Source organism: Populus alba, chromosome 11 (genome assembly GCF_005239225.2).
Source record: "Populus alba chromosome 11, ASM523922v2, whole genome shotgun sequence".
NCBI lineage: Eukaryota > Viridiplantae > Streptophyta > Magnoliopsida > Malpighiales > Salicaceae > Populus > Populus alba.
Window position 1 is genome coordinate 9,406,341 of NC_133294.1, and position 16,878 is coordinate 9,423,218.

General features: G+C 34.1%; 1 protein-coding gene across 1 annotated transcript; it reads right to left on the bottom strand.

Annotated features, from left to right (window-relative positions):
- Positions 1-330: 330 nt before the first annotated feature.
- Positions 331-11,550, bottom strand: LOC140956075 (uncharacterized). The gene is given in 10 exon segments (XM_073412249.1): positions 331-626; positions 773-1,612; positions 6,765-7,374; positions 7,753-7,807; positions 8,378-8,636; positions 9,084-9,518; positions 9,693-9,942; positions 9,982-10,639; positions 10,760-10,982; positions 11,457-11,550. Coding segments are annotated over 10 exon segments (3,720 nt in total).
- Between the last annotated feature and the right edge of the window lie 5,328 nt (positions 11,551-16,878).

Here is a 16,878-nt window from a genome sequence, read left to right on the forward strand (position 1 = left end):
ACAGCAAGGCTAGGGGAACAAACATCCATAAAGCCTCTTCAAGAGAGATCCAGCAGCCAACAGCAGGTAGGATTAACTTCAACCAGGCAGGAGGAAGTAGAGCAAGAGCCAAACAAAGAGGACACATGCAGGGACAAAGAGCAATGCACCTACACACCAATCTAGCAGAGATAACAAGCAAGAGCTATACAGTATAGATATAGGCAGAATATATAGACTACAACAACTAAGAGTTAGGCCTACTAAGATAACCAAAAAAAAATACTAGCAAAACCTTAAAGAGGCACAAGGACATAATTCTTGGTCAATATTCCATAAGAGCATAATTCATCAAAGGGAGGAGGAAGGGGTAGAAGCTATGCTGCCCTGAATCTTGGAATCAGCCGAGGATGACCTTTTGAAAGGTTGACCTGACTTCCCTGTTCGGCCAAATGCAGAGGAGGCTGCGACTTTTCTTCTTGTCAAGTATTGCCCCCTTGGAGGCAATGCTGCAGTAGCATCAGAGTGATCTTCGGATACATGAACAACCTGAGGAGAGCCAGAAGAAGCATCAGGGGTTCCAAGCCATGAAGCCAGTTTAGCCCCCTTGCATTCAGAACGACCTGCTCTCTCTTCAATAGCCACAGCTGCCTCAGTAGATATTGGATCAACAGCCGGTTCACCTTAAGGTTTCTTCCTGGTTGGCTATTTGTCATTAGCTTCAGTGTCAGCTGAGGGATTAGAGAATCCTGAGGGAGCAGCAGCTATAAGAGGTGTTTTTGATGCTTGTGACTGGAAGTCTTGGTGCATGTAGAATTGGAGTGTCCCAAGGTCTTGCACTGCTTGTAGAACCTTGGCAAAGATTTATATAACACTGTCTGCAACTTGGAAACACCGTTGGAGAGGGTGATATTAATCGATGATGGTAATTCAGCAAGTAAATCAACCTCAATCATCACTCTAGCATACGATAGCCGAGACATGAAAGTTGTTGGAGAATCAGAATGCACTAGTTTCCTAAACACACTTGCTAGTTTAGAAAGACACAATGGTGACCAGCACTGAAGTGGTAGGTTAGGGAATCTAACCCAAACAAGCATCTGAATCATATCAGTAGTGTCAAAATCAAAATACTCAAGAATTATTATCAATATCAAGAGCCGACCAAAAACATAGTAAGGCCATCCACTTAGCACCTCATACATGTCCAATTCAGATGTAAACTTGAATATGAGCCAACCAGAATCATGCATGGAGAAATTCACATTACCCCAAGTATTATGAACATATTTAGAAAGAGATATATATCCTTGAAATTTTCCAACTATGAACCCAATTAAACTACACCACCACAAATTTGTATGGTGATGTGAGGTAGATGGTCTATGGTCCCTTGAAGTGGTGATACCTTGTTTTAGGGGTAAGGAAGGGGCAGTTCCAACCGTGGGCTTAGAGTTAGGGTTTCCAGCACCAAATCGTGAGTTTAGAGAACCAATCTTAGCAGGGGGGGCCATGTCGTGGCCTAATAGAGACGGGGGAGGTTGAAGTGTGCTCACAAGGTCTTGGAGAAGGCTGTGAAGGAGCAGCTGAGGGTGTGCGCTGCATATCCCTCTTTCGATGCTTTGTATGAACCCTAGTTTCATGATTGGAATTAACAACATCTACAAGAGTAATTGTTGTTCATGAAGGGACAGAAGGGTGACACGACCAAAAGCTTGATGTCTTCTCCTAAATGTAGGAGTGTCGAAGTAATAAATAACCCGACAAGACCGGGGTCGAACCACATAGAGGTTAATTGAATAAATTATAAATAACAAGACAACAACAACAACAACAACAACAATAATAATAACAATAACAATAATAATAATACTCAGTACGTGGCGTTGTTATACCTGAGAATGACCTAAAAGATCGGGTCACAGGTTTCCAACCTATATACTGAGTTTATGAAAAGATCAAAGATATATATAACATAACATAAATAATAATAATAATAATAATAATAATAATAATAGAAGAAGATGAAAAAATTAATGAGAACTTTGAGATGGAAGATTAGTGTAAGGATTAAACAACGATATAAATAAATGTCAAGGTTAGAGGATCCAGTAATGGTACTTCAAACAAGTATAGTATAAACTCTTATTACTCAATTGGAAACCACACATAAAGGAGGTTCCAATCAGATTATAAATTGTTAACATGATTACATTAGTTATCTTATTCTAGTAAAGCTAATACTTGTAAATGTTGGCAGACATTCATGATTATAACTTATGTTAACAACAAATCAAGTTCCTTTCATAGCTCAGGTGTCGGTTATACCATACAGTATGGGCTATGAAAGTACCAAGTATTTGTTGTACCAAGTGTTATACAACATAAATCTAGATTAACCATTTAACAAGCAAAGTATTAAAAGTGAACAAGATAACAAATATAAAACATGTTAGTATCCAACATTAAGGTCCATGTTAAGTTTATATTATACTTATTCTTACACCATTAGCGTACCCTTTTCACCTTGACATAATTAACTTAGCTAAACATAATGAAAGAAAGAAACATAAATGAACAAGATAAGAACATAAATGAGAAAGAAGTTAATTAAGTAAAGGAAAGGAAATGAAGTGTATAAACTTGATATTAATGAAAGCAAAACATAAGCAATACAAAGAGAGAAAGCAAGAGCATGATCTTGATCTGGAAACCAAGATGCCTCAATACATGGTAAGTGCCTCCTTTTATAGGCCAAAATTTAGAACTATTGATTTGTTAATTAATTGATGAGTGGGTGGCCACATCTTGACTTGGTGACAATCCTTATCTTCTTGTCTGAACAATATGTCATTGCTAACATCATAATTTGCCTAGAATCCTCAGGAATGTTCTAAGAAATTATCATTTGGACTTCTAGAACTCAAGATATGGGCTGAACACTAAATAGTGTCTGGGCTGCAGGACAGCTTCAGACTTCTTTGTTGTCCCTTCAGTTTGGACTTCAAAACGGCCTTTTTAAATCTTGGGCTCCCATGAAAGTTGTAGGCCTTTGTCTTACCTTTCCATCTATATAAAATAGACCTAAATCCGAGATCTAGAGCTCCAGATATGATCCAATTACCGAGCAATGTTCCGGTTTGGACTGCACCGACATCTCTTTTCTAAGTTTGGCCATCTCTTTTTCCTTTCACTTTCAATACTTAAACTCATCAATCAATCCTTTTATTTATGTGATAGGCCTGCATTTAAGATGAACATTTACCATAAATTAAGGTATCTTATAGTATCAAACTTGTTATTATAAAACATGCTTTAGTTAAGGAGTTATTGATACTTCAAGTGCAAAATGATGATATAAAACCTTGATAAACATGCACTTTTAAGTACTAATCACACCCCCCAACCAGCTTATTACTAATCCCTAGTAATCTAAAGCGTTAAAATAGAGAAATAATTTGCAAGTTTCACAAAGCAAGGCATTCATCATTCAACTTCCATTAATCTATCAAGATAAACAAACTCTCATTAAATTTATATTACTACTTCATACTTCTTAAACAAGATATTAATAAACCTTCTTTTTATGTGCTCAATATATGAAAACATAGATGATGGGGCTTTTGTTGGAAGAAAACAATATTATGTTCAAATGTTTAAAGTGAACTTCCTTAGGTTGGGATTATTATTATTATTACTTTTTTTTCTCTTTTTTATTTTATTTTATTTTATTTTATTTATATACACATACAACTTTAAACACAATGTATCTTTAATCCATGTAACGAGTTTTAGGCTAATGACTCCCAGACCAGTTGGTCTTAGGGCATTAGGTGTTGAGACACCCCTACGAGCTTAACAACTCGGGTTGCAGATACTAATACGTAGATAGTGCAATATTTGATTCCCTTAAGCTTTTCTCCTTAACCCATGTAACAAGCTTTGGACCAATAGCTCCTAAGTCAGTTGACATTAGGGTATTAGGTGTTAAAACACCCCTTCGGGCTTAATTGCTTAGGTTAGGGAGGCTACGAAACCAAACTTATCTACATTTTTATTATCATCAATATTATAAATTTTTTTTTTTTTTTTGCAAATTATATACTATCCCTTTCCCTTAGTTGTTACCTTCAACAAAAGAACATAAATAATGTAATAATCCAATGTGCAACTCACAATCATATGTTGAAGTGTGTGTGTGAAAATGAAGGTTTAATAATACTTTTTAAATGAGTATAAAAGCAGAATTAAGTGATAACAATGCGAGAGTTTGTAAACCTGAATATTTCAAGAAGTATTCTAATAGGCCTTGTTATGAATATTGCAAATAACCATTAGAAAATTTTTACTAAGATGCGTCTCAAGAATAATTCCTCTTTACTCTGCCATCCTAGTAATAACAGTTTTGCCAAATGGTTTTTTAAAAAAAACAAAAACAGTTAGTTGGTTAGTTTTTTTTTTTTTAAAACTACTACCCTCCCCCCCCAACCAAAACGAGACATTGTCCTCAATGTCCTAAGGTAGAAAGATAGAGTATAGAAGACATCACCTGAAACATCAAACAATGACAAACCTGAAACACACTTAAACAAATATAAGAAGTAACAAAACAAAATAATATGCTATTAATAAAACCAAAAGACACAAGGTTTCACAAATAAAGGCTCAAATCTAATCTAAGCTTTTTACGGCTTTCCTTAGCTGACCAATCTAGATGACTCATGCAAGGATCAATGACAGGGATGAAAGATTGTAGTTGGTCAATCAATTGTTCAGCAGTAGCAGCAGAGATTATGATTTGTCGTGCTGAAAATGTTAGAAATTCCTGTTCCACAGCTTGATCAAGGAAAGACAGCAACTTATCATAAAAACCATTAACATTTAACAAACCTATAGGTTTGTGGTGAATGTGCAGTTGGGCCCAAGATGAAATATGAAAGATCTCTTCCAATGTGCCCATACCACCTGGTAAGGCAATGAAGGCATTAGCATGGCTAAACATGGCATTCAGTCGATCAGACATTGTTGGGACCTATAATTCCTCTCCAATTGTTTTTCCAATGATGTCCCCATTTGTTAAAGCTTTGAGGACAACCCCCAAAACTTGACTGCCTCCTAAAAATGCAGCCATTGAAACACCTCCTATTAACCCAAGGCTGCCTCCTCCATACACTAAATGAATCTTTCTCTCAGCTAGTACTTGACCAAGATGATTTGCTGATTCTAAAAACTCTTTTTCTTTCCCAGGGCTGGATCCACCGAAAACACAAATATTTCTTATGTGATGACTTGAGGAACCTGCCATTTCTACACACTTCTATATTTGATGAATGTATGGGATGAGTAGAAATGAAGGGAAGGAAGAGAAGAATTTATAGATGAAAAAGTGAAAATGCAATCATACCACCTATATGTAGGCCAACTGTAGTCTCACACTCTCTCTCTTTATTTATTTATTTTGACAAAGCATGTATGTACAGGTAGTTGTGATTGTGGCTCACATCTTCCCTTGGTTTTATGTCCAAGAACGGCTTAAACGCCCTCTATGGGTCGGGGATAGGCTTCCCATCTAGTTTTCTTAAAAACTGGCAAACAGGGTCTTTTTTAGTCAGATTCCCAAGACTAAGTCGATCATGTTCTTTATGGAATTGTGGCCATAAATCATGAATTACACGATGCACATCTCCACTAGGATGCGTCTCAAGGGTCAACAAAAGATTATCTAAAAACCCCTTACTCAGGCCATCCTTAATGAATTGTATTTTATCTTCACAGTTTACAGATACCATTCTTAAAGAACGACATGTCGCATTACAAGTCCATCTGGCACATCTGTGACAGATTTTCAGTCGTTTTGCACGACGTTTCTTTGCAAAAGTGCTTTTACCTGTTCCAGGCATGTGTGAAATGAAAGAATTGGAGGACTCACCTGATAATCGGACCTTTGCTTCAATCAGCCAACGAATATCTTCAGGAAGTCCATGGTTCATTAACAACCTCAATCTTTCACACCTAGCATGATAAATTTTTATAATCGCATTATGAGGCAGAGCGGGAAAATACTTTTTTAATTTTTCAAGAGTGGTGTCCATTTACAAATGAGAATTGGATGGGAGATTCAAAGAAAGAAGAAAGAGCAGAGAATTGCACAATTATATACACAGATATCAGTTATCATGGGAAACTGAAAGAACTGACTTAAAAGTCATACCGTTATCCGCCATTTGACCGGGGTGAGAGAAACTAGCAAAACAAAAGATACACCAAAACAAACACAAAACAATGTGAGAAAAAGTATCAATCTTTATATACAAGATCACTCAATTCAGTAAAGTCATTTTCAACTGAAAAATTGTCAAAATAAACTTTCAACCGATGCCCATTTACCTTGAAAACATTGCCATTCTTTGGATTCTCGATATCACAGGCCCCATATGGATACACATGTTTCACAATAAAAGGACCGCTCCATCTTGATCTTAGTTTTCTTAGTTTTCCATGAAATAAATGGAGTCGAGAATTATAAAGCAAGACTTTTTGACCAACATTGAATGTTTTTCTCAGTATTTTCTTGTCATGAAACTCTTTGATTCTTGCTTTATGAATTCTTGAATTGTCATATGCATCATTTCTAATTTCCTCAAGCTCATTTATTTGCAATTTTCGCAGCTGACTAGCATCATCAATGTTTGAATTGAAAGCTTTAATAGCCCAATAAGCTTTATGTTCAATTTCCACAGGCAAGTGACAAGGTTTTCCATAGACTAGTCTATAAGGTGACATACCTAATGATATTTTATATGCAGTTCGATAAGCCCAAAGTGCATCATTAAGTCTTAAAGACCAGTCTTTCCGATTAGGGTTCACCGTTTTCTCCAAGATCTGTTTGATCTCCCTATTAGCAAGCTCTACTTATCCATTTGTCTGAGGGTGATAAGGGGTGGCAACTTTGTGTGTGATTCCATATTTCTTCATTAAAGAAGCAAATGGCTTGTTGCAAAAAAGTGTTCCACCATCACTTATTATGGCTCGAGGGATTCCAAATCGACTCAAAATATTGTCTTTCAAAAACTTTATCATTGTTTTGTGATCATTGTTTCGAGTTGGAATTGCCTCTATCCATTTTGAAACATAATCTACTGCGACTAATATGTACACGAAACCGAATGATGGAGGAAATGGACCCATGAAATCTATACCCCAACAGTCAAAGATCTCAATGACAAGAATAGGATTTAAAGGCATCATGTGACGTTTTGAAATAGATCCCAACTTTTGACAATTTTCACAAGTCTTGCAGAATGCATGTGAGTCTTTGAACATGGTGGGCCAATAAAATCCACTTTGTAAGATTTTTGCAGTTGTCTTTCTTGATGAGAAATGACCCCCATATGCCTTAGAATGACAAAATTTAATGACACTACTTACCTCATTGTCAGGAATGCATCTTCGAAATATTTGATCAGGACAATATTTGAATAAATAAGGGTCATCCCAATAAAAGTTTTTCACTTCGTTCAAGAACTTTCTTTTGTCTTGGGTACTCCAATGAGCTGGCAATTGTCTTGAAACAAGAAAATTAACAATATTAGCAAACCAAGGCATCGTACAAACAGAAAGTAAAGATTCATCGGGAAAATAGTCATCGATTGGTGTGATGTTAGATTTCGAATCTGTTGTCAATCTTGACAAATGATTTGCAACAACATTTTCGGTGCCTTTCTTGTCTTTGATTGTGATATCAAATTCTTAAAGTAACAAAATCCACCGCACCAATCTAGCCTTAGAATCTTTCTTAGAAAGAAGATATTTCAATGTTGTATGATCACTAAAAACAACAACAGGTGAGCCAACTAGATAAGACCTGAATTTATCACAAGCAAATACTACTGCAAGTAATTCTTTTTCAGTGGTGGTGTAATTCATTTGAGCACTATTTAAAGTTTTACTTGCATAGTAAATCACATAAGGTTTCTTATCTTTTCTTTGTCCCAAGATAGCACCCACGGCATAATCACTAGGGTCACACATTATTTCAAAAGGTAATGACCAATCAGGAGGTTGAATGACAGGAGCAGAAGTAAGCAAGTTTTTAAGTTTCACAAAGGCTTCTTCACAATGTTCAGTCCATTCAAAAATATTATCCTTTGTTGGAAGGTTACTCAAGGGCTTAGATATTACACTAAAATCCTTAATGAACCTTCTGTAAAAACCAGCATGTCCTAAGAATGATCTAACATCTTTAACAGATTTTGGTGTTGGTAAGTTGGCAATTAACTCGATTTTAGATTTGTCAACCTCAATTCCTTTCGATGAAACAATGTGACCAAGTACAATGCTGTTTGTTACCATAAAGTGACATTTTTCCCAATTCAGTACAAGATTCTTTTCTTCAAACCTGCTCAAAACCTTTTCTAAGTTAGTCAAACAATCATCAAATGAATCACCAAAAACAGAAAAATCATCCATAAAAATTTCAAGAAAATGTTCAACCATATCACTGAATATGCTAAGCATGCATCTTTGAAACGTGGCTGGTGCATTAAATAATCCAAAAGGCATCCTTCGATATGCAAAAGTACCAAATGGACATGTGAAATTAGTCTTCTCTTGATCTTCCAATGCAATTTCAATTTGATTGTAACCTGAATAGCCATCTGGGAAACAATAAAATTCATGACCTGCAACTCTTTCTAGGATTTGATCCATGAAAGGTAAAGGGAAATGATCTTTTCTAGTCATAGAATTCAGTTTCCTATAGTCAATGCACATGCGCCAACCAGTAACAGTCCTAGTTGGAATTAACTCATTTTTCTCATTTGTTATCACAGTTACTCCAGACTTTTTGGATACAACTTGGGTAGGACTTACCCATTTGCTGTCAGAAATAGGATAAATGATTCCATTATCTAGAAGCTTAATGACTTCATTTTTCACTACTTCTTTCATATTAGGATTAAGCCTTCGTTGCATTTCTCTAGAGGGTTTAGCATTTTCCTCCAAATAAATCCCGTGTGTGCAAATCAAAGGGCTAATTCCTTTTATGTCAGTTATGGTCCATCCTAATGCATTTTTGTGCATTTTCAGAGTCTGTAATAACTTACCTTCTTGATGTGCATTAAGTTTGGAAGAGATTATTACCAGAAAAGTTTCATTTTCTCCCAAAAATGAGTATTTGAGATTAAATGGTAACGACTTCAATTCAGGTTTTGGTGGTTGAACACTTAAAGGTATGGGCTCAATTGATCGTGGTGGCAATTCTTCAATCTGTGGTCTCCAATTGCAGGCCTTTGATTCTTCCTGAAAGTAGACCATTTGCAAATCATCAGATTCATCAATCTCAGTTTCACTGGAAGTGGTTTGAAATTGATCATGAACTAATTTTTCAATAAAGTCCACTTCCTGTAAATCATTATTATCTCCAGGTTGCTTGTAAATGTTGAAAATATTCATCTCCAATGTCATGTTTCCAAATGATAGCTTCATCAGTCCATTCCTACAATTAATCAATGCATTAGAAGTGGCAAGAAATGGACGTCCTAAAATGACAGGAATTGAATTACATGCTTCAACAGGTTGTGTATCCAAGACAACAAAATCTACAGGGTAAATGAATTTATCAACTTGTACTAACACATCCTCAACTATTCCTCTAGGCACTTTTACAGATCTATCGGCAAGTAAAAGAGTTACAGAGGTTAGTTTTAACTCACCTAGATTGAGACTTTGAAAGACTGAATATGAAAGTAAATTCACACTAGCTCCAAGATCAAGTAAGGCTCTTTCAATTTTATGTTCTCCAAAAAAGCAAGAAATTGTAGGACAACCAGGGTCTTTATATTTCAAAGCATTATTGTTTTGAAGAATGGCACTTACTTGTTCGGCTAAAAAGGCTTTCTTTTTCACATTCAGTTTTCTCTTCACGGTGCACAGATCTTTCAAAAATTTAGCATAGGAAGGAACCTGTTTAATAGCATCCAACAAAGGTATATTGATCCTTACCTGTTTGAAAGTTTCAAAGATTTTAGAGTTGTGATTGACTTTCCTTTGTTTGGTCATGGCATGAGGAAATGGAAGTGCTGGCGGGGAATCAGCCTTCTCTTTGCAATGTTCAGGTTCAACTCCTTCCTTACCCTCAGAGATAGACTCATCATCTTTCTCACAAGGTTCAAGAATGGGTTTTTCAATAACCTTACCACTACGAAGAGTGATGACTGATTTGACTTGAGCCATGTGTTGGCTTCCAGAACTACTCGCATTTGCATTGTATTGCCCATTTGGATTTTGTTTTGGTTGAGATGGAAACTTACCTTTCTCTTGGAAACTGAGAGCAGATGTTAATTTTGCAAGAGCATCTTTAAAATCTGTCATGCTTTGAGCAAGTTGAGTGTTGATTGTCTCCTGCTTTTCAATGAATGCATGCAATGTGTCCTCAAGATTTCTTCTAGGAGGTGGAGCATAAGGAGGTGCATATCCATGAGAATTTTGAAAATTATGGTGTGCTTGAAACGGTGGCTGTGAAGTTTGTGCATTGTTGCTATCACTCTTCCAACTGAAATTTGGGTGATTTCTCCAACCAGGGTTATACATTTGTGAGTATGGGTTATGGTTGGGTCTTTGGAAACTGTTTAAAGCATGAGCTTGTTCATGGAGGCATTCCCTAAAAGAAGGCAAAGTTGGACAATCATTTGTTGAGTGTTCATTGGTTTCACAGATTTGACACACAATGTCTTGAACAGATTTTAATTGACCATTTTTTTTCAATTCAAGTGCTTCGACTTTTCTAGCTAAAGATGCAAACTTGGCTTGGAGGTCATGATCTTCCCTAAGGTTATGCATACCTCCACTAGATGTATGAGGTTGAGTTTTACTTGGTGCCTCATAAGTACCTGTGGTGTCCCAATTTTGAGCATTTTCGGCTAGCAAGTCTAGGTACTCCATTGCTTCATTAGGGTCTTTATCTTCGAAGGTTTCATTGCACATCAATTCAATCATTTGCCTATCTCTAGGTGTTAAACCTTCATAAAAATGTGAAACCAATCTCCATGTTTCAAAACCATGATGAGGGCAAGTATTAAGTAAATCTCGATACCTATCCCAACATTGGTAAAATGTTTCTCCTGGTTTTTGAGTGAAAGTGATGATTTGTCTTTTGAAAGAGTTTGTTTTGTGAGACGGAAAAAACTTGTTTAAAAATTATTGTTGCATTTCATCCCAAGCACGAATGGATCCTGGTCTTAAATTTTATAGCCATGTTTTAGCTTTATCTTTTAATGAAAAAGGAAAAAGCTTTAATCGAATGGTGTTCATGCTACAATTTGAGTCATTATATGTATTACAGACCTCCTCAAATTCCCTTAAATGCAAGTATGGATTTTCTAAGTCTAAGCCATGAAAAGATGGTAAAAGTTGAATAATGTCTGGCTTAAAATTAAAATGAGATGCATCAGGAGGGAAAACTATGCATGATGGTGCACTTGTTCTTGTGGGATTCATGTGGTCTCTAAGTGTTCTCATACAGTTATTCTCATTATTCTCATTATGAAGTGATTGATTATCTTCTTCGGCCATATTTTCTGAAAATGATGAGGATACCCTACAAAGTCGACCACTTAATGTACGTGACCAAACTCGCATGCACGTGTAAAAAGAGAAATAAAAGGAAGAAACGAAAATAGAAGAAAAAGAAAAAACAAAACAAAGAAAACAAAAGTTAGATAAATGAAAAGTGAAAAGAGAAATAAAATTAAATATTATAATTTATACAAGAATTTACCTCCCCGGCAACGTCGCCAAAAACTTGACACGACCAAAAGCTTGATGTCTTCTCCCAAATGTAGGAGTGTCGAAGTAATAAATAACCCGGCAAGACCGGGGTCGAACCACAGAGAGATTAATTGTATAAATAATAAATAACAAGACAACAACAACAACAACAATAACAACAATAACAATAACAATAATACTCAGTACGTGGCGTTGTTTATACCTGAGAATGATCTAAAAAGATCAGGTCACAGGTTTCCAGCCTATATATTGAGTTTATGAAAAGATCAAAGATATATATAATAGAACGTAAATAATAATAATAATAATAATAATAATAATAATAATAATAATAGAAGAAGATGAAGAAATTAATGAGAACTTTGAGATGGAAGATTAGTGTAAGGATTAAACAACGATAAAAATAAATGTCAAGGTTAGAGGATCCACTAATGGTACTTCAAACAAGTATAGTATAAACTCTTATTACTCAATTGGAAACCACACATAAAGGAGGTTTCCAATCAGATTATAAATTGTTAACATGATTACATTAGTTATCTTATTCTAGTAAAGCTAATACTTGTAAATGTTGGCAGGCATTCATGATTATAACTTATGTTAACAACAAATCAAGTTCCTTTCATAGCTCAGGTGTCGGTTATACCATACAGTATGGGCTATGAAAGTACAAGTATTTGTTGTACCAAGTGTTATACAACATAAATCTAGATTAACCATTTAACAAGCAAAGTATTAAAAGTGAACAAGATAACAAATATAAAACATGTTAGTATCCAACATTAAGGTCCATGTTAAGTTTATATTATACTTATTCTTACACCATTAGCGTACCCTTTTCACCTTGACATAATTAACTTAGCTAAACATAATGAAAGAAAGAAACATAAATGAACAAGATAAGAACATAAATGAGAAAGAAGTTAATTAAGTAAAGGAAAGGAAATGAAGTGTATAAACTTGATATTAATGAAAGCAAAACATAAGCAATACAAAGAGAGAAAGCAAGAGCATGATCTTGATCTGGAAACCAAGATGCCTCAATACATGGTAAGTGCCTCCTTTTATAGGCCAAAATTTAGAACTATTGATTTGTTAATTAATTGATGAGTGGGTGGCCACATCTTGACTTGATGACAATCCTTATTTTCTTGTCTGAACAATATGTCATTGATAACATCATAATTTGCCCAGAATCCTCAGGAATGTTCTAAGAAATTATCTCAGCTTTCCAACAAAAAAAAGATGAGGTCATTTGGACTTCTAGAACTCAAGATATGGGCTGAACACTAAATAGTGTCTGGGCTGCAGGACAGCGTCAGACTTCTTCGTTGTTCCTTCAGTTTGGATTTCAAAACGGCCTTTTTAAATCTTGGGCTCCCATGAAAGTTGTAGGCCTTTGTCTTACCTTTCCATCCATATAAAATAGACCTAAATCCGAGATCTAGAGCTCCAGATATGATCCAATTACCGAGCAATGTTCCGGTTTGGATTGCACTGGCATCTCTTTTATAAGTTTGGTCATCTCTTTGTCCTTTCACTTTCAATACTTAAACTCATCAATCAATCCTTTTATTTATGTGATAGGCCTGCATTTAAGATGAGCATTTACCATAAATTAAGGTATCAAAGGGGGTGAGGGAGTTCAAGAATGACCAGAGGAGTGTTGTTCACGAAGGAAGCATTGAGCATTTGATGAAGAAGGGTGCGACAAGCAGAAATCATAATCATGTTAGGCAAACCTTAACACTAGGGACTTTTTCCATGACTTGGCCATGGAATAAACACTAAGTGACCAGAAAAGGAGTCTATAAGAGTGCAGAAAGCAAGAGAAGAAACGTTGCACCAGGGAAGGGAGAAAACATAAGCGGGTTTCTTTTACTGCAACTGAGAGCTTCTTTCTCTTGCTAAGAGGATCATTTATTACTTCCTTGTCTCACTGCTAAAAACATTTAGTGTCCCTTGTTGTCTTGAAAGATTCAAACTGCCTATTGTAAACAATAATGCCCTATTGTCTCACTGCCAAAAATGTTCTCTTCTTTGCTACTTTTTAGGTATCAAATCACCTTTTAAATACAACATTACCCCTTTGTCTTGACCATTCCCCCAAAGTGTGCTTTGTTAATGACTTGAAAAAATAATGGCTTTGAGTAACACTTCTCTCTTTTTTTGGCTTGGTTTTAATGAAGAAATTCTTATCCATAATGAATTTTGAAATCCTTAACATCTTTCATTTTGAAATGAAAATTGTTTTAATATGAATTTAAAACAATGTGCTTTTGAAATATTGCAACTCCTTTGGAATATTTGGAAAAAAAGGATGATATGTTCTTATGTCGACAAGATTGAAATTAGTGAAGGCACATGATGGGGTGACCTTCTGCTTTTATAGGTTTCAAAGCAAAAGGATCAAGTAAAAGATCGAGGTTTTGTTTGAGAAAATTTTGTTTCTTTTTAAGCACTCATTTTATCAACAAGAATAATAATGAGTAGCTTATTCACGAAGTCACGACCCTTATAAAAAATTCTTTTGCATTTTGAAAGCATTGTTTATTGGTCCAGGTTACTTTCTTGAATGATTAGAATGAACTTTTAAAGGCATGTAATATAGGCTATGGCTCTTAGATATGAAAGAAAATGATTCATAATGCTTAAAAAGTATTTCAAGGTTTTAAAGACTTAAAATAACTATGCTTTAGACTCATTGTGTCTTTTAATATTTTTTATTTTGTTGTTTTTCTTTAATTTACCCCTTTTATTATTTTGGTGGGCCATCATTGCTTTGTTTTAATTATTATTTTTACTATAAATTTGAGAATGCCCTTAGCATTTGATTTTATTAGGCTTTTTTATCTTTTAGCTTTCTCAAGGCTTTTTATCAATTATTGATCATTGAAATGTCACTTGCCTCCAATATAGGGTATGATCCGAAATGATAATGCTTTGAGTTGGAAGAGTTCTAAACAATATAGCACAACTAATTCTACATTTGAATAGAGTACACCTTCACATTTGAGAAAACAAAAAGGTTGTTTGGATCAAGAAGTTTGTCAATGAATTAGGATGGTTCCTAGCATAATCAAATGAACTAAGTCCCATCAATGATCCAATCAAGTACTTTAGAAATTCCATTTGATTTGATAAATCAATTAAATGAAAGATGTAAAGATAGAGCGAGTACCCACCAAAAAAAATCTAGAAGATCCTCTTACTAAGCTACTATCCATGCATAATCATTAATGTTATATGGAGCAATACAATATTAGATACATGAGTGGTCAACTTTAATGCAAGTAGGAGATTGTTTGTTTAATATGCCTTGTAGCCAACTAGTTGGTTATACGTGATATTATTATATTCATGTAAATACATATTTATTATTAATAAAGGTTTAATTTATCTTTAATATTTATAAAAATATTAAATTAATAAATCTAGAGTAAAGATAAAATCTACGAGACAAAAATGCTTGGCAAAGAAAATTATGAAGTTGTTATAATTATGAGATTCCTATTGCATCAAAGTAATGTTCCTAAAATATTCCTCGTTTATGTTCTCTTAAATATTGGACATTCATTAGAGTCATAAAAAGTGGTACATATTATATTTTTTCTTTTATGAAATAGAGCAACAATTCTTATAAGCTGAGGTATAAGAGATACCTAAAACTAATACGTAGGTGTTTGTTATAAGATATGTACACTGAATTGACCTGTATGAGAATTATATATGGAGAGATCACCTATGTCTATGAAAAGGCTCACTTGATAGTTGTGTAAGTAATCCTTAGACTTGAAATCAGTAAATTATTTTATATAAAAATGTTAAGCTTTGATCCTGTTATATGTTATCTTAATCGAGGTAACGAAAAGGCAGTCATTGGATATAGCATGAACTATATGAAGGTATTTGAATGATCAAAAGAGGATTCATCACCCTAGGTGAATTAGGAAAAATGTTTTATCTATTCTCAAATAGTATTGATTGAGAAATCCTTGGCCAAGGTGGAATGAGATTTAAAAAGAGTTTCAAATCTTATAAAAATGATCAATGACTATTATGTAGAGAGCAAACATGATTTAACATGACAGATACACTCCATGTTTTATTAGAATATTATTAATGAAAAGATATTAATTACACTAAGCAGCTGGTCACTAAAAAGGTTAGTCAAACTACTAAATAACTTTTCTAATATTTGGAGGATCATTATATGTTGCTAGATAATGCATCTGAATAAATTAATTAATTTTTTAATTGATAATAAATTAAATTATTTAATTTTATTTAAATAATTATAATTTATATTTATGCCAACATATATTAGGAACCTAATGGGTCACACACATTGAAAACTATTAGTCAGAAATTAAACTGAGATGATTTAATTAAGTATGACTTTATTAAATATATTTTAGAAATTAAGGACTAGAATATAATTAATATAGAGATTATATTTCTAGATGTAGAAAAATCAAGTAAGGATTTGAATAAGTTGATTTTTTAATATATATATATATATATATATATTAAGTAGATAAATGTAAACCGAATTATTAATTAATTAGTTTATCAATTAGTACACAAAAATATTATATTTTCTAAAAATTCATTTTTCAAATATAGGTTTATGTACTACTTTCTACTTTCTCTATATTTTTAAGAAACTTGATTATGTGTTTTGTGATTATTGTTCATAAAAGTTAATTTAATAAAATTATTTTAATATGATTGTTTTTAAGAACTTTAATTTACGTTATGTGATCATTGCATGTGTATCTTCACCTGCCAAAACCCACCAGTTACTTTTGATAGATACAGATACTAGTCATCCAATTACTTTTGATAGATGCAGATAGTAGTCATTCCATCTTGTTACTATCTGAGTAAAATTCAAAGTTTCTTTCACCAGAAAAAAGAAGAGGATAGAGAGTTTTTGGTCGGCCATCAAAAAATCAATTATGATGTCAATAAGTTTCTTTTAAAGAAAAGAGTTATATGTAGTTGGTTTAAAAATTTAATCTTTTTAGAAAAGTAGATCATAACAAGTTTTTAGACCAAGGTTTTTGCGCTTTGGCCTTACAAATAGAGTTATTTATGGTTCATAGAATA